We start from the raw sequence: 15796 nt of genomic DNA on the forward strand, positions 1-15796 counted from the left end.
GCAGCCAAAGACCAGCAAGTACTTTAGCATCAATGCTGAAGGTCATGATGTTTGTTTGAAAGCGTTATAAATGCTCCATTATAAAAGATCCAGTTTTTATTTTGTCATTCTGACTGTACAATAAATAAATTGTGGTGCTAATATTAATATCTAGAGAGCAGTATGGTTGATGGCCAAAATAATAGCGATGTTTACGTAATAACAGATGTACACTAAATGTCATGTCACGTGACAGTCATTCAATCATGGCTATTTATGGGTTTTCAACATCACTTGAATGAACTCTCTGGCAATTTTGAGAGAAACATTGCACTGTTTTGATGCTTTTCCATTTTTTTTTTAGGAATAACATAATGCCTCCCTGAAGAGCAAAAGAGTCCGTAGGTGCTGGATTGTTTTACTGCCGTTTACTGATTTCCAGATTTTAGTTTTTGGGATCCATATGGCAGCTTTGAAGTTTCCAGCCCTGTTCTGTTCGAGTCAAAGTGATTTAGGGATGTTTAGATGTTTTAGCTGCTTGCAGATGCTGGATGACAATGTGCACAGTGTGTTGCATAATGGCAGGCTTCATGCGTAGTTCATCTTTGAGATTCTGAACAGCATCCTGTGTTTAATAATTACTTTTGACAAGGTGTTTACCTGGCAGTGTATTAAATTGTTTAATTGCTTAAGTTCCATAAGAGCTTGTGATCTTTATCCACACCAAACCTTTGAAGAAAACCAGTGGACACTTCACATGCTTTAAGATAAACACACATAGTATTGATGTTTTAAATTTAGTCATAAGATGAAATCAAGTCCAGGATTATCCTTATTGATTCTGATAAAACCAAAAAACAATGGAAAGCAAAGCATGGGAGTGCATTTGAGGATCCAGAACTCAATGTTATGTCAGTACCCCAATATATTTGTTTTTTACATGAAGAAACAGTTTGTGCGTCCAAAAATCTGAACGCACGTTGTTTTATTTTAGCTTTCACAAGGTTTCGTAATTTTCCAGGAAACACCGTTTTTGTGAATTATGTGGTGGAGGGCAAATTCTTAAGCCATTAGCTAGTTTATTTTTGGAGAAAGAAAAACTTTCTTGCTGCCAGCGGCCCTCCTGTTACACACACACACACACACATGCCCACTCATAGCAGTTTCCCGCAGATATCTTTGCCATAAAAGGCATTGTAGTTTCCAGACTCTCAAACTAAGCCAAGGTTTTGACCAAAGACCTGTATCATCCACTCAGCTCTAGAAACCCATCTGTGTTTGTGTATCAAACATTAAAATCACATTTCTCGACATAGCTTTACAGATTACTGTTCTTGGTTCCACGTTGGTAGTGTTCACATTTGAATTTAATCTGATATCACTCCACTTTTGAGGTATGTTCTTTGATTTATTTGCAAATAAGCATAAAATATGACAACAACAAAAGCTGTGAGATGTTTCTGAAATGTTGACTGTGTCAACATTGTGTGTTCAGAAGCGAATCCTTTATTTTGTAGAATAGAATTTAGGGAAGACACTCCTACATTTTAGATATCACTCCCAAAACTTTAGCGAGTGTATGTCACTTTTAAGAAATTATATCGTCTTTCAATTCTGGACATTAAAATATGTCCTTTATTAGTCAGCAGAGGGATGGGTTTTGCGGGAAGCAGAGTGTTTGAGCTCAGCTGCGCGGATCCATCAAAGGATCTGGGAGATGTTCAGATCTTCCAGCTGGCTCAATCCTCAAGTTCATATTCCTACCAGCTGGACCTGACAGCTGCCTGCTTGCTTGCTGGCATCACTTTCACTTGATACTGATTGATCCTTCTATTTCGATCCTTTATACTGATCCTGGATCAGTTGTGCAAGTTCTTTAATACTTTGTAGCAAGCATTAGCCACGTATTTGAATGTTGAGCAGCGAGCTCATTGGCTGCTAATGTGAAAGGATATGTGGATAATGATGTGATTATATCAAATTGAGTTGCACCATCTAGTTTCACGACATAACTTCGTATTTATTTTAGATATGGAAAAGGAAGCCTATCCCAGATCAGTTTTGAAGAATAGTTTCTTGAGCGAGATTTCATCTTCTGCTCAACCAGATTTAGAGATTGTCATATATTGTGCCCGAGTTCGAATCCCCGATTGAGGACCTTTCCTGATCCCATACCCCATACTTCCTGTCAACATACTGTTCTATCATAGTAAAAGGCAAAAAAGATTTAGAGACTATTTTACAAGGTGCTGTTTTTCTTACAAATTTATACAATGTGATTCATACAGAAATGTGCAATTTTCAGAAAAACAAGCATACAAGGAAAACACTTTTTTTAAAGAAAAAAAAAACCATGCATGAGGGTTCATTTCTAAACCTAACCAGTAGGACATATTAGCAGATTGTACGAAAACATGCAAATGAGATTACAAATTCGTATAAATTATCCACCAATTCCCCAAAAAGTACAATGTTTCTGATTGCTTGCTTATTGGGACAAGTCAAAAGATCCCACCCAGGCCTTTGTCATTTTGGTTTAGATATAGTTTGGGTCCATTTTTAGTGTACGTTCATTGGATGTCATTTTATCATCCATCATGTGCTGTGCTGTTCTTATCATTCAGGTATTTTTATGTCCAAAACGCAGGTGCAAGACGAGTTCTGCAATGTTTTATGCCTCCTATTGTTCCCATTTCAATAATGAGATGGCTCATCAGTGTTATTGTTGACAGAGGATCGAGAAATATCCTCTTTATTTCTTTATATATTTAACATTTTTTTATTATCTTTGACACATTAGCCAAGCAGTAACTTGCCTCATAGTGTGAATTCCCATGGTGATTTATCTCCATCTCTTTCCTGTTTTACAAGGAACACTAATACGGAGTAGTTAAATGGAATGACGTCCAAATAAAATTGAAGTTTACCAGACTTCGGACCGTGCTCCATGATTAACCCTTTTAGACCTTTGACACGAGTTAATTTAAGACCTCGATATGGATAAGATCTTTCCTGCTCGGAAGCAATCCAGAATCCAGACAATCCCACAAACCGCTCCTTTGTCTTGGCTTCAATTTGTAAACTATGTTTATGGACTTTGGTCTCTGAGATAAATCCTCTTCCTGGTCCTATGATGGACCGTTGCGTGTGAAAAGAGGAACCGTTGAAGGTGGTCAGAAACTTGAGGTTGGGAATGAGCTGTTTACAGTGTAGAGACGCTTTAACAGGAAATCATGTTGGTGGACGAGCTATGCATTTAGGGAGTTTCTTTTGTGTGATGAAAAACAGAGTTAAAATGAAGGAGCAGTAAAGAGAAGTTCTTTGTAAAAGTGCCTTATTTGTTCACATAAACAATAAACTATAAATATAAATAATAAACCCAAGAGGAGTTGAAGTGAGTGCAAGAAAGGATATAAATTCTTTAAAACCTGTCTTTGCCTGTACTCTTGTTATTAGCCGTTTAATGCCCCTGTAACCTTTGTCCCAGCCAGCTGCGGGATCTGCCACAGCAATGCGATTCTGACATTTACATGTAAAAACTTGCACTGGAAGTACAAGTCTGTTTTCACACCTGAGTTTGAAACAGACCAGAAATGTGGGTTACTCCAAAGAAGCGAAGCAGAGATGTAGATTTAGTTTAGAAACTAGACTAGGAACAGTTTTTGTCAGTGGAAGCTCTTACAATTTTTTTTGTTGTCTGGATCAATTAATTTATTCAGAAAATATAAAAAATGCAAGTCACACATACATTGACTTGAATACACCTCTTTTGTGATGAGCATGTTTTTAATTTCTAAAATTATTTTTTTTTATTTTTAGGGGTTTTAAAGTAAATATCTAAGCGGTACAATTGTTCTGCTTATTTTTTTATCTATTTATTTATTTTTACAAATTTAAACTAATATTTTATTATTATTTGTTAGAGGGAAATATCATTAAAATAGCTTCACTGATGTTGTCTGCCAAATCCAGTCAGGTGGTGCGACCAACATGCAGAAAAAAAATCATAGAACAGGAAATGACATCATAGAGAGCACCCCTGCATACCGTTGTGATGCTGCTTACAATTTGAATGAATTATTATTATTTTATTTAGGTTTATTATTAAGGCAAGGTTAGCTCAGTTCAAAATGTCATGTGGTGCAACTCCCCTAAAACTGAATGAAAAGTTATGACTTAGTTATGATTTTACAAAATAGAGAAATTACATCATAATATATTTTAAACTTTATTTGTTTGTACATGTACATTGTTTGGGAAACATATTTTTTGTGTATTTGATGGCGCTAATGTCAATGAAAAAACGCACTTCACTCTATGCGTCTCTTCTTAACGCGTCTCTTCTTTTGCAGGAAATCCAAAACGAAGCCCAATGGAAAGAAAGCACCCCCTGAAGAGAAGAAGCACTACATGGAGCCAGAGTACACAAAAGTGCGGGTCGTGGACTTCGACCTGAAAGATTTGGTGTCGCTTCCTACCAAAGAGATCGACCTCAACGAATGGCTCGCCAACAACAGTGAGTTCCCAAGCAAACATTACAGCCCCTACGAGTGTTTGCTTTGTATTTTGAGGCTTAGAGTCTCTGTCCGTCTTCAAAAATATCCTTCTGTCAGTCAGGAGTTTAGAAAAGTCACATTTTTGTGTGTGAGTGCAAAAACGTTCTAAGCATAAAGCAGAGTACAACCTTTTTAAATCGTAAATGTGAAAACAATTAAAATGTGCAAAATTTTTATTAGAAACGTTATTTTCTATTGAAAAGGAAATGCTGCTTGCTAACTAATGCTCATCTTTAGGGTTAGTGATTTGAACAAACCCCTACACACAAGTATACACTTCTAAGTGACTGGACTAAAAACTGTTAGCATATTGCTAAGCTAATGACAGCATAGTTAAATAAAATTGGAAAAAAAGTAAACCATGAAAACTGTTTTTTCATGAACCAAATGTTATTTCCTGTTAAATAGGAAATGTTTCAAAGAAATAAGTGTTTGCTAACTAGTGTTCATCCAGCTTGCTAACTGAAATAGCTAACTAATGCTAATCCTTAGGGTTAATGATTTGAACAAACCCCTGAATTTCACCTGGTGAACAAAAGCTTTCATGTTTGATGTTGCTAAGCTTAGGATAGTTCAATTAAATAAAAACAACATAGTACACAAGATATTGTGAAATAATGTTTATTGATGATTTGTGGTATTGAATGAAATGTGTGTGTTTAATCAATTTAATACGTTTATAATCAACGTTTATCTCGCCTTGTCCACCATCTTGTATTTTTTTAAGCTCGTCACAGTGCATTCTGGGATGTTGTGCTTCAGAAAAAAGTGTATTTAGTAAGCCATTATAATTAATTTGTTGTGTTTTGAACAACCCTGCTGAAAAAAATCAGTTAACTTAAGTTAACAGTTAAGTCAATCGGCCTTCAGTCTGGTCAAATGATTTAGCAGGCTGGTTTTAGAGGGGTTTTAGAGCGGTTTTAGAGGCTGGGAGACCAGATGTCCAGCTTAAACCAGCTAAGACCAGCCAATCAGTCTATGCTGGTTTTATCAGCAGGGACACTTTGCACCACGAGTGACTGTCTTAAAAATGCTGCCTTTATAGGGCACTTGTTTGGTTTTGGAACAGAGCTATTGTCTCAACTTTTCGAATGTCACTTTTTAAAACTTTTCTTTTGTCATTTGCAGCAACAACCTTCTTCAATCTCATAAATCTGCAGTATAGCACAATCTCAGAGTTTTGCACTGGCGACACATGTCAAGCCATGACGGCCTGCAACACGTAAGTTTTCCTCTCTCTTTCATCTGTCTGTCTTTCTAGCTCTTTCTTCCTCCAGTCTTGTCCTGGGGCGAGAACCAGAACCCTCCTTTTACGAGAAGTGCTTCTGGATCAAATATTTCTCATATTTACAGTGTTTTTCCATTTAAAACCAGATTCCAGATCAGCACACAGTCTTTGTGAGAATCTGGGTTTGTGGGTGTGATTAGGGTTAATGCATGACTGGAATGAAAGCTGACACACATTTGACTGAAGCCAGTGCTTGTTTGGCTTTCAGATGTGTTTTGAACGAGGGAATACAAGGGAACTATTCTCAGAATCAGGGATTTTGTAAGTTTCTTGGAGGTGGAACCAATTAAAAGCTACATGTTCTCACAGGCTGTTTGGGACGATCAGGGGCCCAAATTTAGGATGAAAGAGATCAGTTATACAATGACTTTAAGCAACATTTACCTTAAAGCTTTAGTCTCGACCACCTCAGTGATAGCACTAATTATTTTTTACTCATTTTTGAGAGTTCTGTTCAAGAGTGCATTTACATTTCCAAAATAATATAGTCTGAAAATTCAGAAAACTGTGTTTTTACCTAACAACAACAACAATAATAATAATAGTAATAATAATAAATACTATTATTATTAATAATAATTTATAACATAAATATAATGTAATTAATAATAATAATTATTATTATTATTATAAATATTATTAATACTACTGTTATTATAAAAATAAATGTATAATACACAAGTATTACTATTATTATTATTAATACACTTAAAAACAAATACAAATATAAATGTAAACAAATAAATATATTACTAAACACATTTTATTAATATAACTTTTTTTTATTAATATATATATATATATATATATATATATATATATATATATATATAATACAAAATATTTACATATAATTAGAGATATACAAATATACAATTAAAATACACATTTATGCATTTATTTAATTTATAATTTAAGCACAATGTTAATAATTATTATTTTAGTTAATATTTCAGACATTTTGTTTATTTGAAGAATGTGCAATACTTTTTTATAACAATTTGTTGTTCCCAGAACAGCTGTCATTATCATCATACAAAGCTTTTTAGAAAACTGACTTTCTATAAAATTGTTAACTTGATTATGATGGAAATGAGTTAGGAATGTCATTGATTTTAATATTTTTTTTAAATATTTTTTTTATGATGTGAGAGCAGCTTCATTACCAAAACACTCAGTATTTGAGTATATCTTCACATAGTTTAACTTATTGAACATTTTCTCAAAAAAATTAAAATAAAAAATAATAATAGTTATAAAATAATACACCCTCAAACGGTATCTAACGTAAGGTTAATCATAAAGGTTTTACTATTTAAAATGAAACAATCTGAAGTTTCATTTTCAAATTTCAAGCATTGCAAAAATGCCTGTAATTGTAGAATCGCCCGTATACAAGTCAAACGGAAAAACATGCCTCCATCTCTACATTCCCACAGCCTTTAAATATCACTGCCCGACTCGTTCGCCCTGTTGGGCCGGAGTGACGCTTGGGTGTGAATCTCTAAAGACTGACCCTGTAGAACCAGATACATGACTATCCTTGACAAACGTTAAAGGACGTGAATTACCAGCACACAAAACACCAACAATTACACGCTCACCTCAGGCATTCCTCGCAGGGCAAGGATAGGCGCGCTCATCAAAACACGAGCCGCTCTGTCCATTGAGAAATCAATTACTGATGAAAAGGAAAGGGAGGGACGGCGATGCGCAAATAGACCTGATGTCCATTTTATTGAGTTATGTGCTCATGTGTTAAGGTATTGTATTAGTATGCTTGTTTGTAGTGGGTGTTTCTTGAACTACAAACACTTCCATTTCAGATGGGTTGGTTTTTATTAAAGTTGCATTTATGTCGGTGCCGATAGCCGTTGTGCTACGAGCTTCCTGAGTTCGAATCCCGACTTAAGAACCTTTCCCGATCCCATCCCCCATCTCTCTCCCTGTCAGCTTTGATCTGTCCTATCATAATTTAAAAAATAAATAAATGCCAAAAATAAATAAACAAGTTTGCTTTCTTAAATGTTTTTATAGACTTTCTATTTCAAACTTTGAAAACATTTCATAAATAAATAAATATTTTTATAAATATAAATAAAAACAAATATTCAGTTGTTTTGTAAATGGATAATGTTTTGACAAATTATGATATCGTTATATCGTCATTGACACCATGGGCCAAATATTGATGTGTAGATTTTTACGAGTAAGAAAACAGTTTTAATAAAAACACTGATGAAATGTGACTGGGGAAATTTCTTACATTTGTAAAGAAAAATAAAGGGGAAAAGCATAAGGTAAACATCACTTATGAAAAATGCCATTTTATTTACAAAAAGAAATGATTCAATGTTTTTAATTATGATATTTCTGCAGTGGCTTTTTATGGAAGCCTGTTTTCGCCACTGAATAAAAAAAGAAAAAAGGTTATTGCGACTTTTTATCTCACAATTCTGACTTTTTTCTCAGAATTCCGATTTATAAAGTCACAATTGCAAGATAAAAACTCGCAATTCCGACTTTTTTTCTTGCAATTGTCAAGTTTATTTCTCGCAATTTTGACTTTTTTTCTCGAGTTTATATCATGTGATTCTGACAAAAAAGGTTGTGTGTGTATCACGCAATTGAGTAAAAAAAAGTCCGAATTGTGCGATTAAAAAGCTCAACTACCTTTTTAATTTTTTATTCAGTGGCAGAAACGTGCTTCCACACTTTTAAACCAATGTTTGTAAAATAAATTAAATGTTTGTGAAATAAACAACAACAACAAAAAATAGATCAAAATAAATAAAAAATATATACAAGTGAATTGTTTGTTTGTTTTTCTAAAATTTGAAAGTGTGTCAAAAATACCAAAATTGTCAAAAAAAAGTTTTCATTGAAGAATCGCCCAAATTCTCCGTAACTTGTTCCTTGTGTACATATTCTGATAAAACACACTCCAAAGTATTTCCACGAAAGTGCATGACCATGTCAAGATTAGGCCTTTTAATCTTAATATTTCATGTTTTGTTGAAGAGTCTTATGCACTTGTTTGCTTTTGTGATTGTGAATTAATCTGCCACCGTTTGGACTTGAATCTGCTCTGAAATCTGTAACTCAGCCGTGTCATTTGAAGATATTTGAGAACATCGAGACACTCGTTGGCATTCAGCCCAACATTTACTCACCTGTCCGTTCAGAGACGTGCAGCGTCTGTGTTTATTTCAGTTGAACGTTCAACTGATGTTTGAGCTGCTCGTCCGTGGAGGGCTCAGCATTGGTTTGCGGTCAGTTATGCGTTCAGTCTGCATTCCTAGAGATTTGTAATGTCTACAGCCCTTCAAACCCACGCTACCCTCCCAAACTGACTGTCACCATGAGCAATCCTCCTGAACGTGCTGATAGGAGCTGTATATTTAGTACATTTTTAAACTGTCCACTTTGTCCTGAAGTGCTCAAGTTAGTAATTTTCACTATTTTTACAGGATATACTACTGGTATGACGAGAGGGGGAAGAAGACGAAGTGCACTGCGCCTCAGTATGTCGACCTCGTCATGACTTTTGTGCAGAAATTAGTGACGGACGAAGAAATCTTTCCCACAAAATATGGTGTGTATGATCACTGCTCTCTAGCTGTCATAATAGAGAAATACAAGAGCTGAGATTTTGTAAGTTTGAAGTAAAATTCATTAGATCAGTGGCGCCTTCTAGTGTTCATCGAGGAGAATGAGTTTTGTGAATGTAAACTAGGAAGGACATTTATTCAAATTTATTAATTTTAGAAAGAAGAAAAATATTTATTTTGTTACTTCACTTTCATTTACAAGATTTAAATTAAATGTAAAACAAATAGGCACAAGTTATATAATGTGGTTTAATTAATGTACAGATCAGGGTTATTTTGTTTGTCAACAAAAACTCAAACCATAAAAACAAATTACTTGAAGTAAAATATGAATATTATTATATTTACTGAAGTTTTACCTAGTTTAACATTTTCCTGTCTTGTTGAAATAGTCAAATAAATCAAATTAAATAAACGAAAAGATTAATAATAGACATAAAAAATAATAAAAATAACAAAAACACAACAAAATGACTAAACTAAGACTATAATAAAAAGTATTAAAAAAATTATAATATAAAAAATAAACAGCGGCACAAATGATTTCCATTTCACTGTCGTAATTAAAGTAAATAAAGCATTGAACATATTCCAAAAATGTATAAATTATTGCAAGTTATAATAATAAATCAGCATTTTTGTAATCCTAGCAGGTTATTGATATTTAAATAACGTCAATTAACATTTAAATTAATTATAAGCAGTAAATAACATTACTGACTTGTTTTACTTATACCTGTTATTTTAATAACATATACTTTTAATATACTATTTAAATTCACAAGTGATAAATGCAATGAAATGAAAACAAATATCACTGATAATTTACTAAATTTAGGTTGAATTTTCACATTTGATGTAGTGTTTGAAAAAGGCCTGCAAAAATAGCTGTGCTCATTATAAATACTTTTTATTATTAATTGTTATTAAACTATTACTAAATAAAATGTTTTGGGGGTAATTATAGCATGTTGTTTTACTGATAATTAAACTTTTTTTTTACTTATGTAACAATAAATGTAAATGAAAACAAAACTTATTTATTATTATTATCAAATGATAACTGATATCTCAATTTGCTTTCAGGCAAAGACTTTCCCAACTCGTTCGAGTCTCTGGTGAAGAAGGTCTGCCGGTATCTGTTTCACGTGTTGGCTCACATCTACTGGGCTCACTTTAAAGAGACGGTGGCGCTGGAGCTGCAGGGACACTTGAACACACTGTACGCACATTTCATCGTCTTCGTCAGGGAGTTCAACCTCATCGACCCCAAGGAGACCTGCATCATGGACGACCTGTCGGAGGTGCTGTGCGCCCCCCTGCCGCCCCATACACACAACCACGTGACCGAGAGATGAGCCTCGAGCAGCGAACTCGAGGATGACGACGACGACGAAACGTGCGAGGCCTCCTCGGATGGGCCCCTCCGTCACTATTTCTCATGAGAACTGATCAAAAGATGGTGCTGAGGGCCGGCGGTCTGCAATTCTCTTACCAGCACAGATTGGTGTGAATGTTTCCTACAGGACAAAACAATCTGTCTCCATTTCTCATTTATACAGGAACAATTTATATTTTACTTTGCGTTTTTATTATCGTTTTTTGCGCATGCGCTCTTGAGGTTTTTGTTTTCTTTTAGGGAATGGTCTTTCAGCTCAGCTCTCATCGGTGCCTTAGAATTATAGCTAAGGTATTGTCTGTTTATATGCAACAATGCTTAGAAATGCATCATTGACCTCTGGCTCCCCCTTGTGGAGGGAGTGAAGTCACGCACCGACTGACTGTTTATGATCTCTGCAGGCCTTATTTCACATACAACTGTACCAGACTAGTGCAAAATCTCTTTTTTCATATTCTAGCCATCATTATCCATGTCTTTTGTGTTTTTAAATCATTTCCAATGTACTTAGCCTTTTACGATGATGTATAAAGGGTTTGAATGATGCTTTAGAGAAGGTCTGGAGTTGCTTTGTAGGTTTCCGACAAGGATATTAGTGATATCTGCATGTCTGCTCGCTCAGAGAGACGCTGCAGACGCGGACTAATGATTGTTGCATGGCAGTTGACTTGCTGTGTTGCATTGATGAGCACATCCTCCAGCGTCACAACCTTTTTTTTTCACTTTTTTCCTTTAAGTTATCAGAGGTCATGAATATTGTGGCAGCCCACGTGTGTAGAAAATGCACATTACATTTTTGTTTCCCAAGAAATAGATTGAAACTATATATATAATGAAAAAAAATCACAGTAATTGCCTTTAGCGAGAGAGCATCTCTCCTCATTTTATTTATTTTTACTTTTTTATCTATATTTGCAGAGTTATTCAGTTCTTGCTTTCTTAAATGTATTTTAATTATCTAAGTTAAAGGCCACTTAATATTTTAAGCTCTGCGAAATATAATCAAATAAAAACAAGAAATGCCACGTTACTTCGGTGTGTTGTTTATTTCTTTACTGAGAGAGGAAAGATAGTCCTTTGAAACTTGTTTGTTCAGACTTGGAAATTTGAAATGTTTTACACATTAAGAAATACGTTGTGTTTTGTATCTCAGAGACAATCATGCTAACGCTAGCTAAATAACTGAAACGCACCATTAATATGTAGGTCAACTTCACAATCTCTATTACTACTTGGTTTGACCACAAGATGGCAATGTTTCTCAATTAAGACGCATAAACCTGGCGTAAATTTACGAATTTTAAAATGCTCATGAATCTTGATTAAGGTAAGTCACTGGGTAGGTCAGGGCGGTTGCCAAGCAACATCAGGATAATTATATTCTGGTAAATCAGAGTCACCTAATTAATATCCATAAGGTAAACCTTTAGCTGTAGGCCCTACTGTACGTCACGACTTTACTGTAGGAGAAACATGTTTGAAAGCAACTTCTTTAAATGTAGCCTACTGTGTAAGTGTTAAACAGGAACACAATACAAATAAATAAACAGGCTGGTTTATTTATAACAAGGCAGGCATAAAACAGGGATTTTATGAAACGTCATGCGCTTCCTCAAAGGAGTCATTCAACACCCTGAGAGCTTCATTCAAACTTGCATATCTCTGAACAAGAGAGCTTTATATAAAGAAACCACGTAGGTATTTCCAACAGTGCATCCGTATTTCTTTAATTGTCCATTACAATATCCATCAAACGAACTATTGTCGGAACTATACCTGCGAAATCTGAACATTTAAAAAGATGGACCGGCCCCCTCAAAGTCCAGACCTCAACCCCATCGAGCAAATTTGGGTCGAGTTGGAAAATGAAGTGGACAGATCTATTGTACATTCAAAGGAAAGCCTTTGGCTTGAGTTGTAGAAGGCATGGGATAACATTAGTGTTGAAGTTCTCAGGACATATACTGACACTATGCCAGAGAGATGTGCTGCTGTAATTGCTGCAAAAGGTGGACATGCCAAATATTAAAGTTAAAAGTAGATAAAAACACAATGACTCACTTCATCTGGTATTTGTTGTGCTCAGAGCAACCATCTGCATATTTCATGAAATAAAATCATGTTTTGGAGGCAAAAAAAGGTCAATATATACAGATCTGCCAGGTGTTCTAATCTATCCAGGTGTTCTATCTTCAAATCATTGGTGTTTGGTGATGAGTTTTTGGCTCAAGGTCTGTATATAAAGTCACACCAAAGGTGTTCAGCTGGGATCAGGACTTGTCTTTCTGCAGACCAGTCCAGTTCTTCCACACTGACTCAATCAATCATGTCTTTTTGAACTGTGTCTTATACACAGAGGCACTGTCATGTTAGAATAGAAAAGGGTTCTGTCCAAACTGTTGCTATAAAATTAGAAGCACACAATTTCTAGAATATCATTATATGCTTAAACATTAAGATTTGTGACCCTGGACCACAAACCAGTCTTAAGTCGCTGGGGTATATTTATAGCGATAGCCAACAATACGGGTCAAAATTATCGATTTTTCTTTTATGCCAAAAATCATGGGATATTAAGTAAACCTCATGTTGTTCCATGAAGATATTTTGTAAATATATCAAAACTTCATTTTTGATTAGTAATATGCATTGCTAAGAACTTCATTCGGACAACATTAAAGGCGATTTTTTCAATATTTTGATTTTTTGCACCCTCAGATTCCAGATTTTCAAATAATTGTATCTTGGCCAAATATTGTCTGATCCTAACAAACCATACATCAATGGAAAACTTATTTCTACTTTCAGGTGATGTATACATCTCAATTTCACAAAATTGACCCTTATGACTGGTTTTGTGCTCCTGGGTCACATCTGTACTCATGGAAATGAATAAAGTAGTCAAATACTCTTGGCTATATATATATATATATATATATATATATATATATATATATGCGTGTGTTTGTGTGTTATAGGTTACTTAATATTATATATATATATATACCATTTCTTTGGGTCTCAGGAGGTTAATGAGTACATTCACAGTACTTTAGTGTTTTGATGTCTGATTCTCCTCCTCACTGACGCGCCGCTGGACTGCTGCAGTCTGAAGCTCTCCATCCCTCCCGCCTCATCCAGAGCTCGCGCGCTGCAGCTCGGCGTCGCCACTTTTACGGTTTTTCCAAACTTCGAGTAATCCACGGCGTACATCCCATCCTCCTCAGACACCGTAGGCACGAACCTCTGGCCCCACAGGATCTCCTCGGACAGGTAAGAGGTCCGCGCTTGGGTGGTGATGCCGGTGGTCTCCACCACCCCCTCCAGAATGACGATCACTTCGATGTCCTCGTTCTGCAGATCCGCCGCCGATAAATCATACAGAGGGCTGTTTTTATCAATAACGTGACTAATGATGAGCGGAGACACCAGGAAGATGCTGTTGGAGCCCACCGGGTTGTCCATCTGGATGTCTATCTGGTGTAAAGGCACGATCTCGCCTTCGTTGGAGACGGTTTTGCGCACCACCTGCATGTGCACGCTGGCACTGATGATCATGCTCTTCCTCAAGTCCCCAAGGCGAAACATGAAACACAACTTTTTGTTTCTGACGGTAATAACCGCGTGCTTGCTGAAGATGAGCGTCTCCGCGCGCCGGTTCGCTTGCGCCGTTTTCATGAAGATGCAACCCAGCATGATGGCATTGATCACCAGACCGACGATGTTTTGGATGATCAGTATCACAATGGCCGACACGCACTCCTCCGTGATCATCCGGCCTCCAAAACCGATGGTCACCTGGACTTCGATGGAGAACAGAAAGGCGGAGGAGAACGAGTGAATGTCCGTTACGCACGGCACAAAGTCGTCCCCTTTCGCGTCCAGATCTCCGTGCGCGAACGCTATGAGCCACCAGATCATCCCAAACAAGAGCCAACTGCACAGGAACGACATGGTGAAGATCAGGAGCGTGTGAAGCCATTTTAGATCCACTAGAGTAGTGAAGACGTCCTGGAGAAAGCGTCCTTGTTCGCGGATGTTCGTGTGCGCGACGTTGCACGTTCCGTTCTTGGCCACGAATCTCGCTTTCCGCGGTTTAGTCTTGAATTTGGGCTGCAACACACTCTCCGCCAAGCGGGTCAGCAGATAATCCTCGGGAATGAGTCCTTTTCTGGACAACATAGCTGGTCCATGCTATAATTTCGCGGCTGCGTTATTAAGCTGTAACGTGGCTCGTGTTTTTTCGCGCAAACTCGCAGGAGGTGAGGAGGTCCCGTGGGAAGAAGCCGTTTTTAGTTTCCCGGCTGCCGCTGTCTGTCAATTGCAATCGGATATTTTCTCGCACATCCTCAGATGTGACTTTGGGCCGGACAGAAAGACTCGTTCAGCACAGGGCATGCGTGCTAAACGCTATCTTTAGCACAGTTAGAAACCGCTCTGTGTTAACAATTAAACGACACGCTAGACTGAGCTACTATACACTACAATACTTGTGTCATAGTGAGGACTCCAGTTCTAAAGGGACAAATATACTAAAGGCTATAGTCTTCAATCCTGTACTGTAGAATTCTCTCATATTAAGAGCATTGCCTATAACAATGTATTTTTAACTTTATTTAAAATTAAATTAACAATTAACTTTTTTTTTATCCTAAACCTTTAAAAAAAGAGCATTATTTAATATAATATAGTGTTATAATATAATACATATTTTTTATTATTATTTCTAAAACCGTCTATTAAAAAAGATAATTATATAATTGTATTGTTTTACTTCCAACTTTTAACCAGTCTATTAAAAAGAGCATTATCAATTTATTATACGGTTACATAATTTTTAGGGTTTTAAAAAGCGTAAATTATATTATATCATAAGGTTTTGTTCATTTCCAACTTTTTTTTACCCACTCTATTAAAAAGAGCATTGTTTATATTATATTTATTTTGAATAATTTCTAGCTTT

At 36.0% G+C, this 15796-nt stretch overlaps 2 protein-coding genes across 8 annotated transcripts in view; one reads left to right on the forward strand and one right to left on the reverse strand.

The window, feature by feature from the left end:
• LOC306866889 (MOB kinase activator 2-like) overlaps window positions 1-11858 on the forward strand; it is a 41612-nt gene extending 29754 nt beyond the window's left edge. For all 7 annotated transcript variants that reach the window (XM_079412313.1, XM_079412310.1, XM_079412308.1 and 4 more), the window contains 4 exons: window positions 4332-4495; window positions 5664-5757; window positions 9294-9418; window positions 10521-11858. In XM_079412313.1, coding sequence (XP_079268439.1) covers window positions 4332-4495; window positions 5664-5757; window positions 9294-9418; window positions 10521-10792 — 655 coding nt within the window. In that variant the 3' untranslated portion in view covers window positions 10793-11858. The remainder of the gene's footprint in view (window positions 1-4331; window positions 4496-5663; window positions 5758-9293; window positions 9419-10520) is intronic.
• Window positions 11859-13875: 2017 nt separating this feature from the next.
• Window positions 13876-15015, reverse strand: LOC306866590 (ATP-sensitive inward rectifier potassium channel 11-like; the record flags this gene model as incomplete). Its single annotated transcript, XM_079411848.1, has 1 exon — window positions 13876-15015. The coding sequence occupies one exon, from the start codon at window positions 15013-15015 to the stop codon at window positions 13876-13878; it is 1140 nt and encodes a 379-aa protein (XP_079267974.1).
• Window positions 15016-15796: the final 781 nt, after the last annotated feature.

The sequence above is a fragment of the Barbus barbus genome (assembly GCF_936440315.1).
Source record: "Barbus barbus genome assembly, chromosome: 48".
Taxonomy (NCBI): Eukaryota; Metazoa; Chordata; class Actinopteri; order Cypriniformes; family Cyprinidae; genus Barbus; species Barbus barbus.